The 17,784-nt window shown below is 37.2% G+C and overlaps 1 protein-coding gene across 3 annotated transcripts in view; it reads left to right on the top strand.

The window, feature by feature from the left end:
* INPP4B (inositol polyphosphate-4-phosphatase type II B) overlaps positions 1 to 17,784 on the top strand; it is a 320,380-nt gene that overhangs the window by 177,037 nt on the left and 125,559 nt on the right. For all 3 annotated transcript variants that reach the window (XM_082050912.1, XM_082050914.1, XM_082050913.1), the window contains exon 9: positions 14,503 to 14,553. In XM_082050912.1, coding sequence (XP_081907038.1) covers positions 14,503 to 14,553 — 51 coding nt within the window. The remainder of the gene's footprint in view (positions 1 to 14,502; positions 14,554 to 17,784) is intronic.

Below are 17,784 nucleotides of genomic sequence, written 5' to 3'. Positions count from 1 at the left end.
CAGGCCTGTCATGCACATTTTGTTAATCCAAATATTATCTTGAGCTGAAGTCTCGCATGCAATTTGAATCAATGCTAGGCTTTCCTCTTAAAAGAATATTCTCTATTATTTTTAGATGTGGACTTTCAAGTAAGTCCAAGTATGTTTTAGTTTTTGCAGGGAGTGATGTACTGAAGACCACTAATGTTGGTTTTATTACACTCTGATTTTTTCCAAAACAAGATACATGGAATTTAATAAAGTGCTTTTTATTAAATACTCTGTGATGATGCATATGCGGACAGGTTTGAAGTTAGGTTCTTAGCAACAGTATTTAATTAGGTATTATTTCAAGATTTTTAGTGTTTAAAACTGAGCGGAGTGACTTCATCAAATCATGGAATGCGATAGAAAAAAAGAACCTCTTTTAGATTGTGTCCACTGAAGGTGTACAAATAAACAATTTGTATACTTCGGCTTAACCTCTCGTTTTTATTCCTGTACCTCTGACTAAAGACCATTTCTCATGAGGCTTAAATTTATGTCCATGTAGAAGAAATTGTAGCAAAGATGTATTGGGTTATTTTTGGGTTATTTATTTTAATTTTGCAGGTTTTTTTTTTTTGGGGGGGGGGGGCGGGGGGGAGAGGGGGATTAACCTATCGGATTATTAACCTATTGGATTTTTTTTCCCATTTAATAAGATTTTGTTAAAATACTGAAAAGCATCTTGACCACCTTTCATTCTTTCTTTTGGCAAAATAACTGTGTATAAATGGTAGACTAAATCTAGGCATGCTTTATGGGGTGTTTTAAGATTGGGGAAAAAGTATTTATTTCAAACAAATTCTGATGTAATAACTTGTTATCGGCAGTTTCAAATAATTTCTAAAATGTCTTTTTTGCCCCTTAGGTTATGCTCTCTTTATGTTATGCATATTCTTATAAAATATCATTTATCGTTAAGCAGTTTTTCTCCATTGCCTATAAAACTGAAAAAAAAAAAAAGGTTTTAGTTATTTTTAAGTTGTCCTTTGCTTTCATTTGGGATAGCAAAGGTATTTAGAGAGCTGCTGGAATGATGCCTCAAAACAGAATGCTTTCCTGAATCAGGACCTTTCTTTCCTCTTTATCCCATTTCTCATTTCCCTCAACTTCAGTTTGGTATACAAATAGCTTTCTGTAGCCCATTTCTTGGCTAATTTTACCTATTCTATATCCAGATTTCTTCTTGGTTTTTAGTTACTGTTTTGGGTATTGCTGGGAAAAAGCCACTAACTTAATACAACATTTAACACAATCTGTAATGCAACACAATCAGCTGTTAGCTGTTGCATTTTATTAGTAATTTAAAATGACACGAGAGAAATAGATAAAATAGAGTATTACTCAAAATACTTTATTACTTGGTGAGACTGACTAAATTTGTAATATCAGAATAAGCTAGTCCCACACATACATGCATTTCAAGTAGTTGATGCTAGAAGAGCAAGTATGACACTGTAACGTGACTGATTCTGAATTTAATTTTCTATATATCCACTTTCTTGTCAGCTGCTTATCCTGTTCTGATTTTTTCCAAACAAAGGTAGAATAAATTACGGATGTTAAGCAGTTCATCCAAATACCTCTAGTATCTGTTGTCCTTGTTACATTCTCATAGTTTTTTTTTTTTTTTTCTCATAGGCTATTATTGTTCTAGATGAACATCCTGACTTCTTACCAATAGCATAAGAAATAAGTCATAAACCTGCATATGGAGGTGTTTGTGGATGGTTTGGGGTTTTGTTTTGGTTTTTGTTGGTTGGTTTTGGTTTGGGCTTTTGGGGTTTGCTTCTGAATGAAATTGTACAATTCCGCTGCTAGGTGTGGCTTTTTTTAGCATTGGAAATTACAAAAGCAGGCACATAAGCCATGACATTCATGTAAAATGAGTTCGCATCTTGAAATGCTTGGTAGAACTAGGTAGAGAAAGATTTGTGTGTTTTATTTAGTGGGATATTGTGTTGCTTCTAATTTTTGTTTAAAGCACCCATCTGCAAGATGGCTGAGTTTGAACCACTCCTGTAAGAATCACATTGGATGCAGAGGGTCTGCAATCGTTTATACAGAATTTATTGTGAGTTGGGAGATGCTCTATGAATACAACATTATTTCATATAGAGGCTGTTTTTTGTTGCATACATCTTTTTCACTTTTAGATATGAGTTTTGGAAAGGGAAACCTCTAAACATTATATTTTCTAGAACTACCACCATCCTATCAGCATATTAGAATGCTGTTCTATTCAGGGCACTATATTAACAGCATGTCCTCAAGCTGAAGAGATTACCATATTTTTACATGTTTAACTACCATTCATATAATTCATCTTGTATTAAAATGCTTTTCTTTTATAAATAATTATTCCCTGTGTCAAGGGAAAAGATTCTACTGAGTGTGGGGGAAGAGGTGAGGAGAAATTGTAGGCTGGTCTCTACTTGGATGAAGTAGAGATCAACACCACTCTGCTAAAGCCTGTATTTGGCAAGCTTTACTGTATTACTTGTGGTTGAGTGAAACTAGTGCTGTTGCTGTGTGGTTGATGAATTAAAATTATTTTGGTACTTAAGGCTGCTAGCACGTTTTTGGAAGCATAGCTTATGTGCTGTTTATTAAGTAGGTAGATTCTCCAACTTGTTTTCAAAAGTCCTTCTCAAAAAGTTGTGATATCTGTAGTCAGCCATTAAAAATTATGCAAATTTACATCATCTATGGCAAGATATGTTCCTTTGATTTTTTTTTTTTTAAGACAGAAATTAACTCTGTGCCATCTAATCTACATGACATAAAAGCATCCCTGCTAAAATGTGCATGTGCCTTTTTTATCCCCTATTCTTATTGTATGCTCACTTTCTAGTGAATTTCTAACATTTATTTTGATCTGTCTGAGGATTGCTAATGTTTTAAAATACAGGTATCTTCTGTAAGCCAGTTTGATCTAGACTTGGAGCAGAACTACACCTCCCCAAACCAACTCGACTTTTAATGAGTTGACTGCTTCTGGAAGAAGACAAACTAAGGGTGATTACTGACAGAATGTTTTTTGAAACCGGAGTTTCTGTTCAGTGGCATCGAAATACATGCCTTTTTGAAATTTCCGATTCTCATTCCGGCTGTCAATTTGTATATATCCTGAGAGATAATACTGACTTTAAATCCCTGAGTCCTACAGTATTTTGTGTCATTTGCTGAGGAAGGAGAGGGTGAGTCAGCAAGGGCTGTCGTCTGAGCAGAGCTCAGCTAGAAGCAACAAAGGGTGCGATACTGAAAAGTGATCCTGTGCATCACAAATGAAGGAGCAGCATGTGAAATATGAAAGCGAGGGGGGAAAAGCTGTCACCGGAGTTTGTGCTGTAGCTTTCCCGTCTCCTGGTTGTGGCAACTTCATTTAATACGCTGTGGTGTTGTGGCTGACATTTGGATACCTTGCAGAAAATGTATCTGGTGGGCTAGAGTGGAGATGGCTTGGCTTTGAAACTTCAGGAAAGATCACAGGGAGAGTGTGTCTGCTTTCTTACTTAGGGCAATTTTGGGGTTGTCTAAGGGCCTATAGGGGTAGATAGCCTTGTATTAGACAAGCAGACATGATGGAGGAGACAAACACATTTTCAGGAGCACAAGCTTTCCTGAGTTCCTGAGGAAGACTTCATGTGCCAAAAAAAGTCATGTACATTTTATATGGAAGTGACTGTGAATAAAATTTCAGTGATAAAACAATGAAATACTATTAACGTAAAATAGTCTTTGTTACTGCTTTGTATTGAGAAGTAAAGGAGCTGTGCAATATCTGCTTTTTGTCTTGTCTTGTAGGTGCAAAATGATGTTTAGGTTGCTGAAGAGGTGAAGTAGGCCCATAGCAATACCTGCTTCTTGACTTTAAAGCAGAAACTAATCTAGATTGTGAAAGAGATGAGACATCTATCTTGAAATCAATTCTGAAGCCAGCAGTGTATTTATTTAATAAATAAATAAACCCCCTTTCAGTTTCTCATCTCAAAAGAGAGAGAGGGGTTGTGCAAAGGTCAGGTTGTTTGTTTAAAACTGGCTGACAAGTAAGTTATTTGTTTGGGTATTTATATATTTAGGAACTTAATTCAGGTTATGCAAGTTTAACTGTTTTAGTCCAAATGCTTTCTCAAATGAAAAAAATTTGTGCATCTTTTCTTTGTAGATAGTTTTAGAAATGTTTATATTTGGATAGTAAGGGATGTTTATATTTGGATAGCTGGGAATGTTTATTTTCCCAGGAGCTTCCAGAGGTTTCTGTGAGAAAATTCTGTGTCCCCTCAAGCATGGATTGTTAGCAACAGAGACAGAGCAAGTGGGAGCCCTGGACACAAGAGTCAGTTGCATGACAGCACTGCAGTTCTACAGGTTGGAAGGGCCATTACCTCGGGAAGTACAGCTAAAAGCATGCTAAGGTGAACTTCTATTAATAGATAGATCCTATCTACTAAGACAAAGAACACAGAGTTCATAGCAGGCCTGAAAAAAAAATTTACGTGCTCCCTCTCATCTGTCTAACCTCTATTTATGCCTTCTACCACAGTATATCTGCTGAGCGATTTTACCCAGAGTTCCCCAAACCAGAAGTGAATTACTATCTGTTGGGTAATACCACCGCCAGACCTTAGCCTTTGCTGTTTTTCAAACATTATCACAAGCTGTCATAAGAACAAAAGAAAAATCCTTATTGATAGATCTTATTTTCCCTGCTTTTCTGGAAATATGTGTAGGAGTTCTTCAACTTCCCCTTATTAGTGAAAAATTTGGTGTGTGCACCCGATCTCCTAAGGGAACAGAGGTTGCCAGCTGAGACAACTTTTCTCCCCCGGAGCTGCTTCAAAGCACTCACTCTGTAATAATAGAAATGGGGTGAAAAACAGTCTCCAAGTACATGACCCTGTATTTTTTACAGATGTGAACTTCTGGGATAAACTAAGATTTTATGTTGGAAACAAATTATATGAAGGACAATGCAGGTAAATTAATTGACCAAAGTGTGACTGAGAAGAGGATCTAATGCAGTGGAGAGAAGCCAACAGGATTCACAGATGAATCCAGGGAACTATATTCAATATACACTAGTTAGGCCTTTTCTGGAAAGCTGTTGGTAATGTCATCATTTGTGTTCAAGAGACATGAATTAGGAAAGGAACAGATAGGATGATCTGGGGAATAGAAAACCTATTGTGTGACAGTGTACTGGAAAAGTTTGGCTTATTGTCCTAACAAAATGGAGTATGAGAGAGCATATGATTCCTTTCTTATGAATACATCAGGAGACCAGTATGAGGAATAGAAAATAATTACTTAGCTAAAAGACCATGTTGGCAGAAGAGCAAATGAGTATGAAGTCTCCATGAATAATGCTGGGCTGCAAATTAGAAAATGACTCTGAACTATTATATCAATCACTTTTTTTTGAATGACCTTCCAGTCAGAAGAGTGGGAGAAAAAAATCAAATTATTTCAAGATCGAGTTAAAAAAATGTGTGAAGAGAGTTTTATTATTTAGTGTCTCACCGTAAGATATTGAAACAAATGATCTGGAGGTTCTTACAGCCCTGGGTTGCTAATACTTTTTTATTAAAATATCAGGCTCTTGGTTGCTTTTCAAACTTTTATGACCACTTTTCAGGGGAGCAGGGTTATTCAGAAAATGTGTACTCCACACATATATCTTAATATGGTAGAACTGAAGCAGCTTTCTCTGCTTCTCTCAGTGTATCCTACGGGTGTCTAGAATACTGACTCATGGGCACTGCTTGTAAACATGAAACAGGTTTTAGGGAAGCAATTTTATTTGTTTCAAGTCTTCGCAAAAGTTCTTTGTGGTGGTGATGCTGCTGCAACTGTTTGTAGCAGTAACTGCAGGGAAGATCCGCTGCTGGAATTCCCTGGGGTAGGACACCCGGTGGGAAATGAAGAAGGTCAAGACTAACTGGCTGAGCACAACTGATCTGAAGTGTTCACTTTAAAATGTAAAAACTCAAGTTAAAACATGTTTAAACCTTAAAACAAGTGTGTGTGTGTCTGAGACAAAATATTTAACTTTCTTTTCGGGTAATCTTATGACAATTTTCTGCTTCTGTGGGAGAGGATAGTTGGTTAGTGCTGTACCTCATGTAAAAATAGCTCGTTCAAAATACTGAATGTAAAGCCCCCAGCTGGCAATGCGTTCAGGTGTTGGCAGAGGGACATCATCAGCTTCCAGAGGGAACGTAGGTGGAGCGTGTCTCCTGGGGGCATGACTCCTTCAGCGGGTTTTCAATTCTGAGTTCTCGCTTTCAGCTTCTCCCATGAGTCAGAAGGCCCAGGGATATTTTGTAGAGCGTATTGAAAGGTCCAGACTTGTTGAAGGCAGCGAGATATGTTTTTATTTCCTGTGTTTAATATGTGTATAACCTTCTGCCATTTAAGTAAATGTTGCAATCTGTTGAGCAACTGGGAATGTTGGAAATACCTATGCTAGATGCAAATATAAACTTTGTTTCTTGTAAGTAACTGGCTCATCAGTGTAAATGGTGTCGTGTTTAATTTATAAGATTGTGAAGAATTTAATATGATTTTTATGGCAGTACATACAAATCATGAAATGCAGATTTTAGCATACTCAAAAATAGACTGTTTATTCAGTAAAGAAAAAATAGGAATTTCCATTCAGCGTGTTCAAGATATTCAGAGTCATAGTGAAATTTTCAGGCAAGTTTTGTTGCAAAAGATTGTGTTCTAGTAATTTTATATTGCTGTCTAACTCATCATCTAATTGGTCCAGCAATACTTGCCTTAATTTATGTTGTGCATCACATACTGAAGCGAGACCGACTGGCTGTTTGTTGGACAACTGTATAGGCTTTTTACCACTCTTGGCTTGTATCTTCTCAAGCATCCCCTGAAATAAGTGGTTAGAATACAAGTTCTTTCCTTGGCCTCTCTAGCACTTTTTTTTTTTGACACAGGTTCTCCAGTACTTATATGGAAATTAGATTTTTTTCTTTTTTTTTTTTCCTCTATCCAGCTGCCTCAGGCCCTGTGAGCATTGCTGGATACTTTCATTCTAGGAAAGCATTATTCCCTGAAATTGCAGCTCGAACACTTGGGTTATATTCTGCTGGGGGGGACCAAGGTGCTCAAACAGACAGGCTGAGAGATTGCCAGATCAGTCATGTTTTGTTCAAGCAATATGCACATGTAGATGGGGCCGGGGGACACAAAAAGTGTGAGAGAAAAGCCTATATATGCATTTCTACATGTTATTTTCTTAATTGTTCTGGAGTGAGTATTCTTTGGAATGTAATTTGTCAGAAAATGGGTTTCCCTGGCTTCATTTTTTAGTTTGTGTAGTCTGGATGGTGATCTTTGGATAGTGGAACTACCCTGAGGTTTTCAGATTTGAGCAAGTAACAGCTCCCTGTTGGCTGGCCTATATAAAAGAATAGCCAAAAAAGCTTAGGAATGCTCTATCAGTAGCTTGCTGACAGAAACTAGAATTTGTCTTCTGTGACTTCTATATTTCAGGCAGGGAAGCACAGGCATCGCAAGCACTTCAAATGGGATTTTTACTCTTCAGATTTTTCAGGTTTTTCCCAGTATGTAACTGACTTTAAAGGAGTGATTCCTGGAAATTATGGTGGGGGTGGGAAAAGTAGCTGACCTACTGCCTGATTATAATGCCTAAATACTTCAAACTTGATTTTATATTATATAAAATTTATAACTGAGGAAATGCGTGGAATATTCAGTACCTATATAAGACGACAGAAGGTTTCTTCATATGGTTTTGTTTTATTTGGAAGAACTGAGAGATGGAGGAAAGGGACTGCTTGTAGCGAAATAATGAAATAACAGGCATTGTAATGCAAGCAAATTTGTGACTTTAAAAAAAAAATAAAAAGGTTGACCAACAAGCAACCAACCAACCAACCCTCCATGGGATGCTGCCTCTGTCAGTCGGCAGTTGTCTCTGAGGGGGGGACTCTGGGCCGGTGGGTGCTGTGTCTCTTCTCTGTCATGGCTAGATGTGCAGAGCTGGGAACGGATAGTGTTTCAAACCCCTGCACTGCTTCAACCATCACTCATAGGTGTTTGTTCAGGGATGCAAACTGTGTGCACTAAAACCACAGTGCAGAGGGCATCTTTTGCTAGCAGCTGTTTGCAAAGGGGGGAGTGATCTCATCACGCAAAACAAGGATGCTTTGCAGCATAGGTCTGCATTACCTCTTCGCCGAGAGTTAACTGCGTGCAGCAATTCATGGCTTTTTATTCTCCCTGAAAAACAATGTGCTGCAGCAACTGATACTGGCAGAGTATTTGTACCCCAAGTCACAATAAAAAGCAAATTAATTGCTAGTAGCAGAAGAGCATCTATTTTTAATGATGCTAAGACTGAAACGTTAATTATCTCTAATTTATAAAGACCATTTTTCTTTGTCACTTCTACTTTCTCACATAACCTTACAGTCGACAGATCTTTCTCAGTGGAAGAAAAAAAGCTGTTTCAAATAGGTTAAAAAAAATTGAATGTAGCACTCATGCTAGATACTCACGTACTATGTTAACAAGGTAAACAAACAGTTTCCTCCTTCCCTTTTTTCATTATACACACTGAAAACATATTAAGGATTATTTAGATTTATGTGGGTAGATTTGTCAGCTTTTTCATATTCCCATGGATTCCAAGAGATAAATCAAACCTTGGGACTTTATCTTCAAAGATGAGTTATCATTTGAATAGCTATGGAAGAGGATAGACCTAGAAATAGCGAAGTTGTTAAAACTGTGTTTCAAATGTGTGTTTTTCAGCTTTGTGCATTTCAGTTTTGGAGCATACTAGGGAAGAAGCTGTGTATGTGATCTTAGTGCTTTGTAGGGGAAAGAGTATTAACAAGAGCTGCCTTTTTTCCTCCCAGCACATCTCCCGTACAGTCGGTTCTTAGTTGTTTGTGGTGATTTGCAGAGCACGTGTCAGCAGCAGCCGCTGGGAGCCGTGCGCAGCCGGGCCCTGCGCCCAGGCTGCAGCTCCTCCTGCCATCTTGGCTGCTGAGGGACATTGCAGGAGTACGGTCGGTGTCATAATAAGCCTTGGTGGATCTGATCTGATTCTCACGTCCTAAAGCACTCATAGTGTACAGATTTTTCGGTCACTTGGTCTATTCCAGCCTCCATTTGGATGTTGCAGGGGTGGTGTGTTTGTTGTGATGCGGTCATTACCGAATGTTCCTAAGACATCTGTTATTTCTGAACTGTGGATTTTGGTTTTTGAAGGCAATTCTGATAATATGCCCAGCTCTAGAAATACACAAACAAAACCATATTCATGATCAAATACTGAAGGCTTTTGTGTTTTGCAGCTACATAAGCTGTTAAATTCTGTTAACCTCAGACATTGCTGGGGGATCTCCTAATGCTAATCTTGCACCATGTGTTGGGACATGAGGTACACTTCCACATCTTCAGAAAACACACAAAGATGCAGCCTACCAGGCAAGAGAAAGATATTCACTTGCAGAGAATTTGAGAAGGAAAGCAGTTTGAGAGACTCTTAGAGACTGAGAAATTTTTATTTTCTCTTATCCACATCTTATTTTTTGGGAAGTGTGCCTGGAGCTAGTACATAGTGTCAATGCTGCACAAGTAAATGATTCTGACTCCACACTCTGCAAGAGAGTCACAATCAGATATTGTCTATAAAAAGTATCCAACCATATGCAGATATGCCTGCCCTTCTACTTGACCCTTTCAGATAAATACATAGCTGAAACTGTCACTTGGTATACAGCAAATAATAAGGGCAAACATATAGTAGGGAAAGTCCTAGTTTCAATACAATAGGTGGTATAGAAATACATGTATACAATATTTCATACTTTTTATTTTATTAATATATTGTGTAATAAATGTAGTGTATGTAAGGCCAATGCAAAAGCATTACAGTAAGGTGATATAGCTTGTATTCTCCTTACTTGTTTCTGTCTCTATTTTTAACATTTGTCCATCTCTCTGCATAGCAACTTTTCCATTGGAACTGTAAACCCTGCAATGCCACATGCACACCTTTTGGGAAAGATTTTTCTGTTCTGCTTTATATGGACTCTTAGAAATAATTATGCAATAAAGTCTGGGAAAAGGCTGTATTAGCATTATGTCTTCTATCTAATAAGCAGATATCCAACAAAGTATTGATGAAAGTGTTTTACTTTGCTGACTACATTATGTTGATTGAACTATTTAGCAAATTGTTAATCTATATGATGAAAATAAATACCTGGTAAATGTCCTGTGCCTCATCAATATAGTCTTCTAAAATTAATTTGCTGCATGTGGTGGAATGGGATTTATCCTATAAAATCTGATCAATATTGTTGCAGAACCTAGTAACAATTTCAGCATTTTCAGCTGATCCAGCACATATACATGAAGTTACAAGTTATTTGACTGAAAAGTTATAAGAAATGTGCTCCCTGACTCTGAGGGGTGGTGAAGAGGTGGGGGACAGACTGTTTGTACTTCTGTCTGTGGGGTTCTGGGGTTGTTAGCAGAGCTCAGTGCTCACCTGCTGTGCATAAAGGGCTGGAGGAGAAAGAAGGGTGCAGATGGTCGCTGTCCCAGAGCACCTTCAGGTAACATGAAGGTAAAATTGTCTGCACATATTGTGTTCTTGTACCACTGCCAGACTTATACTGAGAGAATAACATGATGAATACCATCCAGGAAGGTACTGTTTTGAAAGAGTACAAGTCAATTTTTCAAGAACGTAAGTCAACCTTTTAGTGACTGCTTTTAGGAATATCTCTATCCTGTGCTTTACCTTGCTGTGGTGTGTGCCTGGTTACTGTGAGATTCCGTGAGCAATATAACAGTGGTGACAGAATAGTGCATTTCAGCAGCCAACAGCAGTAAGTACTGGGAAGTCACTGGAAGCCGCTGGTGATCTGATGAGGTAAATCTAGGGTAACTGAGAAAAAGATATAACATGATTTCTTTGTAAAACTTAACTGCCTTCTAAACGTGGCCTTTAATAATAAACTGAAATGCAAAGGCTTTAATTAAGGGCAGGTGCAAAAGTTTCAGTAATGATAATGATTCTGTCTTCTGAACTTTGACAGTGTGTGTGGATGTGGCTTAGACTGCCATGAATGACTGAAAGAAATATTCTTTTTAATCATATAAAGCTGCCTTATATGAAAGGACAGTTAATTAAAGCTGAATTTAATATTTATGCCTAGAGCAATTTAACACTTAGATGTGTCTGCGATAAATGCTCTAGAAAGTATAAGGATAGCTACTCATTGCATGTGGTTCTATATGAGATTTAAAGAAAAGAAAAAGTAAAATGAGTATCTACTCTAGTGCACTGGTGTTCTTCCAGGTGCAACAAGCTGTAGCATATATAAGATAGCTACATTATTTTACAAACTAGCTAGAATGAAAACTTGCCACATTTTCCATTTGACCTAGCTTACAAGCTGTATTTCATTTTACTTGTTTTTGTCTTTTCATATGTCTCTTATCTGTGTTAATCCAGGGAAGTTCAGTCTTATCCCAAGTCCAAATAAACTCACCATTCACAGGTTTATGTTTTTTCTTGGGGAAATGTAGAAAAAATAATGAGAACTGAAATTATAATGGAATAGTGGATGCTTGAGATCAAAACCTGCCTTTTTGTATGTATTTATATTTTGCAGTAGTTTTAGAATACTCTTGGGGCCATTAGGGAAAAGTTTGGTTTATGACAAGGTCTTTAAAAGCACAGCAGTTTGTTTAATCAGGTAACGTACTGGGAGAATATTTGATGTTGCCAATCCCTTATGTTTCTCTTTTTTTGTTTGTTTTTTCCCCTTTCATTTTGTGGATTGGGACTAGAGCTGAGTTGGTTCTTACGTTTTATATTTGGTTGCAAACTGTGTGTGTAATGATGCTTACCTGGGCCTATGTTGGCATCTTTGAGTGGGACTCTGATAATTGTAGTATTGTGAGAATTTAAGTATGTTTGGGAACTCAACCAACAGACAACATGAAAGGGACCAGACTCTAGCTCCTGTGTATGTATTTGTATACACATATACAACTTCTCTTTTTAATGAATATTTTAAAACTGTTTCTCAAAAAAAAAAAAAAAATCTCAGGCTTGGATCAAAAAACCCAGTTTCTTTTCAAAAAGAATATATTTCAGAGAGAAGAGAGGCTCAATCTAATGCTAGTCCCACCAAATGCAGTATTTATGTATATTTGGCTGTATGACTACTGGTTCTAAAGTGATTAAAACCAAACCAAACAAAGCAACCATGTAGCTGAACTAAAATATATTTTAGAACTGAAAACTGAAGGTTGTGGATACTTTTTCTAGTTCTTCATTGTGACACTAGTGAGATAGGAACTGCAAACAAGCAACAAATTTCTTCCTATTCAACTCCATTTGGAATTATGAAATTTGGGTTTGTTACATGGAAGGCTCATTCTGTAGGTTTGTCAGGTTTTGACATCCCTTTCCACTTCTCTGCTGGGTCAGAAAAACCAGAAATAAGTTCTCCCGAACTGAGGTTTCACCCAGCTAAAGAAGGAATGAATATTTTGTGATTAAGTGCACGGTGGATTCCATTGATTTCAATAAGCAAACGAGATACTTGGGCTTCCTCTTGATTTAAAGCACACCTTAGTGTCAGGCAAAAAAAAATACATGTTTTAAAATATTTGCTGAACTGTTTCTGGATTACAGATATACCTTCCTATAAATCAGTGATGAAGAAGGTGGGTAATTGTTATATTATTATTAGATATTATAAGTTTGAAGCTAGCATATAGAACAGCTTTTTAGCATCTTAAAAGGACATAGAATTTTTGGCCTGACATAGACACCTCGTCTTTTCTTTCAAGAAACAAACCTGCTCCTAGGATATTTCCCCTGTTTCCTCACCCCCAAAAGGGTAATACAAGTATCACCAATGAGGAGACATCAGTAATTTTATTTTCATTTATGAATTGAAATATTTACAAGTAAATTCTAGATACTAATTTTGTGTTGAAAATTTTGTACTAGTGTTTTGTAGAAAGCCCAGTACCTCGTAGTTGCTAATGTTATATTTGTGGAAAAAATACAAATGCAAAATTGCATCCAAATGAGGACTCCCAGAGATTTCTAAAGTGTGCTGGCCCTCATTAAATTTAATATAGCATTTCTTTACTATCTTCAGGCTTTTGTGGAAAAAAATGTTCTCACTGTAGAGAATCAAGGGGTAAGAGAACTGACTGAGGTTCTGCGTTGTCACATCTGTGGCAGATTTTTGGTTGGCCCTTTCTAGTAACGTGTTTAGGATAACAAACAAATAAAATTATCTTTGTTTTAAAGGAGGGGTTTCTTTTCTATAGTAAGTTGCAGCTAGAGTAAGAGACTTGAAGGACACATTTGAGAGCATGGGATAAAATGAGTCTTTTGCTGACAGAGTTGCAAAATGAGTTTGCGTTTTACTTTGTAATAAAGCCAAAAGTTTTTCTTTGGGAGGGCCCTTGTGGTAACTGGATATCTGTGATTTAGGCTAGGTAATCGAACAGATGCGAATGCTCAGTACATGCCTCCCTCGTGTGTTGCTGAAGCTGGCATCTTTTTACCAGCAAGCTCATCCAATGGGTTGTTTTGGCTCAGGCAGGCCGTATTAGAGGAGTGTTACAGAGATTTTCTTATGCTTTTTCTATTGCATTTTTACTGTTTAATTAGTTCTCTGTTCTCAATCACCCTTCAACAGTAAAACTACATAGACACTAAACACACACACACAACCTGTACTGTACGTTGGGAACCACAGAAGTAAGGAAATCAGGTTGTCCCGTATTACTTCTTGTGAAATGGAAGTAGTTGTGTACAATGGCAGCTCTGCAGAAAATGCAGGGACAACTGGAGGTACCATGTGTAGAGAATATGGAGACTTTCCTTCTTTAGATGTCTTACAAGTATCTGTCACCTCAAAGATGCTTAGAAAGTGGTAGGAGGAGACAGGGTCAGGCATTGTGTGAGACTGGGGATCGGGATCTCTGTTGCATATCAGCCTGCAAAGGCAAGTACTTGGCGAAAATACTTTTTAGTGTAGTACATTATTTCATTTCTGTTTGAAAATTTTGGTTCCAGATAACCAAAGATAAGTCAGATAGGTGAGGAATTCTGACAAGCTAGGGCCAAGCAATCTGATTTTAATGAAGGAGCAACTGAGCACAGCCTTTGTGCCTTTAGAGGATGAGGAAAATTCAGAATGATAAATGGGTAGCGGTGAGACGCTTTTTCCACAGGAACCAGAAGATACTGCACTTAAATCATTAATTGTTATTAAATGATATATATATATACACACATGCACACATATACCTCCCATTAAATTAATCTCTAATGTGTAGAAGGTATGAGGAAAAGATGTATGAGTACTTTTCCTCCTTACTTAAATTACAAAAGTAATGTTTGCTTTGCCTTTTTTTTTTCCCTTTGTCTCACAGGTCCGCACCAGCGTCCTACCTGATCACAAGGAGCCAAGAGCAGATGTTGGAGTAAGTTAATTTTTTTAATGAATTGATTTTTTTTGTTTGTTTTTCTTCACCTCATCAGCAGACGCAGACACCTAATGAAGAGAAATGGTGTTCTGCCTAACTGCTAAACAGGAGCTGGCAAGAAGTTGGGTTAAATTAATAAAAAAATCAAGGCAGGAGTAACAGTCTCTGTGATTTATGTTATCCCATGCACATATTTCCTGAGAATCCTTTTTAACGGATATTATCCTGAGGCAAGCACAATTATCTAGACTTCATGCTACTGCCATACAAGCGATCTAGATGAGACTGAGAGCTTGGAATCGGGTTGCCTCAATGAGACTGGCCTGTCATCTGCTGGTTTTCATATGCCAGCTATAAAAACTTCTGCTGTAGGACCTGCCTTTGAGTTGGCTTTAAGAAATTACTCTGGTGACATGTGGAGGACTCGTTTTCCTGTGTAGGTCTGGAGGACTTTTGGCAAAGGTACAGGGATGTCATTTCTAGGTCTGAGAAAGCTAGAACCACCCAGATAACATGAAGACCTTATGGGGGTGGGAAATATTGGTCCTGCTAGAGCTGAATAAAAGACCAAACGCTCTCTGGAACAGGTATCAGACCTTTATCTGCAAACATTTAAAATAACTGTGGTTTTAATTTTTTTTAGCCTAAGCTGTTGACTTTCCTGCATTAGCAGGGCTCCCTTGACACAGTTTTCAGGACTTTAGCTAGTGTTTGAAAAATCTGTAGCTTCGCAGCAAATTCAATCTTAGTGAAATAATCGATGTGTTTCAACTTTTCATATAGCTATTATAGAGACTTTTGGCTAACTGAGATGATTCGTCAGATTGCTCTAAGATACATATCTTAAGATTTATAGTCATAAGTATCCCACAAGCAACATTACAGAGGAACATTACTCTGTAATGAGCATTACAGCAGCAGTTCTGTTTAAAGCCAACTTTTCAAGCCTCTCCAAGTCACATGTGCAAAGTTAGATTGGTTTGTAGACTGCCAGTTCAGGCCCCAGGGTAGACTATTTGTGTTTAAATCAGTTTGGAAAAAGTATTCTTCAATATTATTTGCAATTAGACCCCTTGAACATTAGCATAACTCTCTTCATTTGGGTCATGGCATCATTCAGAATTTTATTTAACTTTGCAAATAACTCCTAATTGCGTTGTCAGGCAATTAAAGTTTTAGTCTAAATAAGCACAAAAATATGAAACAGACAAATAAGTGGAATTTTTTAAGCCCATAGAATTATTCACTTTTAATTTCGTGACCCTAGAAAACTAGATATTACACTATGGATAGTGGGTACAGTGACCAAAGCTCTTAGATTGTATAAGAAAGCAGTGTAATTGCTTCTTAGCCATGATCATATGAGTATTCTGAATTAAATGGGTTTTTAGTTCTATTGTGCTACAGAAAGAAGCTCCAAGTGACCCAACCTCTATCAGTTTCATTTCAAATATCTCTCATTCCAGATGGTAACGTTGCAAATACAAGCACTCAAGTGCCATGAATTGCCAGAATAAAGGCTGCTATATAGGCTTTTTGCTGCAAAATGTGTTCATATTATATTAAGAAGGATATGCTTTTGTAAGAAGATAACTAATCTGAGCTAATCATAGAAATTTAGTGAAGAAACACTGTCATGTTGAGTGATCTAAAGGAAGACAGAACTATCTGTGTGTGCATCACCATATGTCACACCTGGACACAGACCATGAAAAAGCATATGTTTCATTTTGACAGTGAAAACTAATCATGACCTTTGCTTGTACAGCTGTGGTATTTTTCTCTATGTATTTCCTATATTCTTTTTTTCTTCCTTATTTCCTGTTGAGCACTTCCTAAATCCACTGTTTGCCCAGCATTCCCTAGACTCTCAGCTTGTGTCTTTTTCCCTTTGCTGCTCAAGTGCCAACCAAAGCACAGGAAATCGAAACTTGTGTCATTGATAGGAACAAGCCGTAACTGGTGACTTAATTCACCAAATTGGAAACTGTTTTCAGTGCTTGCCTAAATTGAGAATTGTGATTTGAACTGTACCTTTTATAGTCAAGAAAACCTATCTTATTGTAGGGCTTTATTGTTAGCATGTTGATACTCAACATTCATCTGGCATTCCTGAAAGAAAGCAGGCTGCAGGGTTCTTGTACCAGAGGAAGTTACACCTCTCAGTAGCAATAAATTATCTTCTTGTCTTTCCCTGAAGGGGAAAGTTGCTTTCTGCATGCAACCTGTGTTGACTCGGAGCAGCTAGGTTCTTTTTGAATTTGTATATCTCAAGTTCATATATAATTTACCATGGAATTTTACTTTGCTACTCCAACAGTAGTGTAAAACTAGTATAATACACTTGTTTTTTCTTTTTTTTCAAAAATTCAACATAATCATATTATCTCACTATAATTTATTCAGAGCAAGTGGTATTGAGTTGTATATTTGAAAGATAAATGGACACAAGGTGGATGTAGACTGTTATTTTATTTCCCATTGTTCCCAGGGCAAGAATATTTCTGTTGGCCAAGTTGACCAAAGAAGATTTTAGCTATGTGCAGTGACTTATGAGCAGCAAGCAAAAAATAACCAAAAAGCAAGGGCAGATGAATTTATTTTCCTCTTTGCACTATTTTCTTGATGTTGTGTGAAGGTGATTTTAATAGAAGAAAGATATATTTGTGGAGAGTAATTTAACTTTAGACATTCTACTTTCATTAGCAGATTTCTCTGCACTTTTACTGCAATGGATAGGTCTACCTTACAATAGAAATGAAAACTATTTACAAACACTGCCATAAACTAGAGGAATGTAACTTTTCTATTACTCAACTGGTGCTGAACTCAATGTAAAAATACCTTCTTAGCAAGCACATTCGTATTTGGAATACGTAGATGGTAATGCCTAAGGAGGAGAAACTGTAGCAAGAACAGCTTTGGTAAAACCTGGCATTTCTTGTAATCTAGAAAATAGAAATATGGAAAGAAAAAGATGCAAAATGCATTGTACTAAATGAAATTTTTCCTGTGCTTGTATATTTTGCAGCCTATTATTTTGTCAGTTGGTCAGACTGTTCTTAATGAGAGAGGTTCCTGCCTGTAAAAGGAGAGTTTACAATTTACTGATAATCATACTACAGATGCATAAAAAATTTCTACTGGATAGTTTGTCAAACTAGTATACTGGAATGTGATATTTTTCTAGGTACCAAAGAGAGAATTCTAAGTGTGAGACCAAAAAAA

The sequence above is a fragment of the Streptopelia decaocto genome (assembly GCF_964273445.1).
Source record: "Streptopelia decaocto genome assembly, chromosome: 4".
Taxonomy (NCBI): Eukaryota; Metazoa; Chordata; class Aves; order Columbiformes; family Columbidae; genus Streptopelia; species Streptopelia decaocto.
The sequence above is the reverse complement of the archived record's forward strand: the minus strand, read 5'-3'. Positions and strand labels throughout refer to the sequence as shown.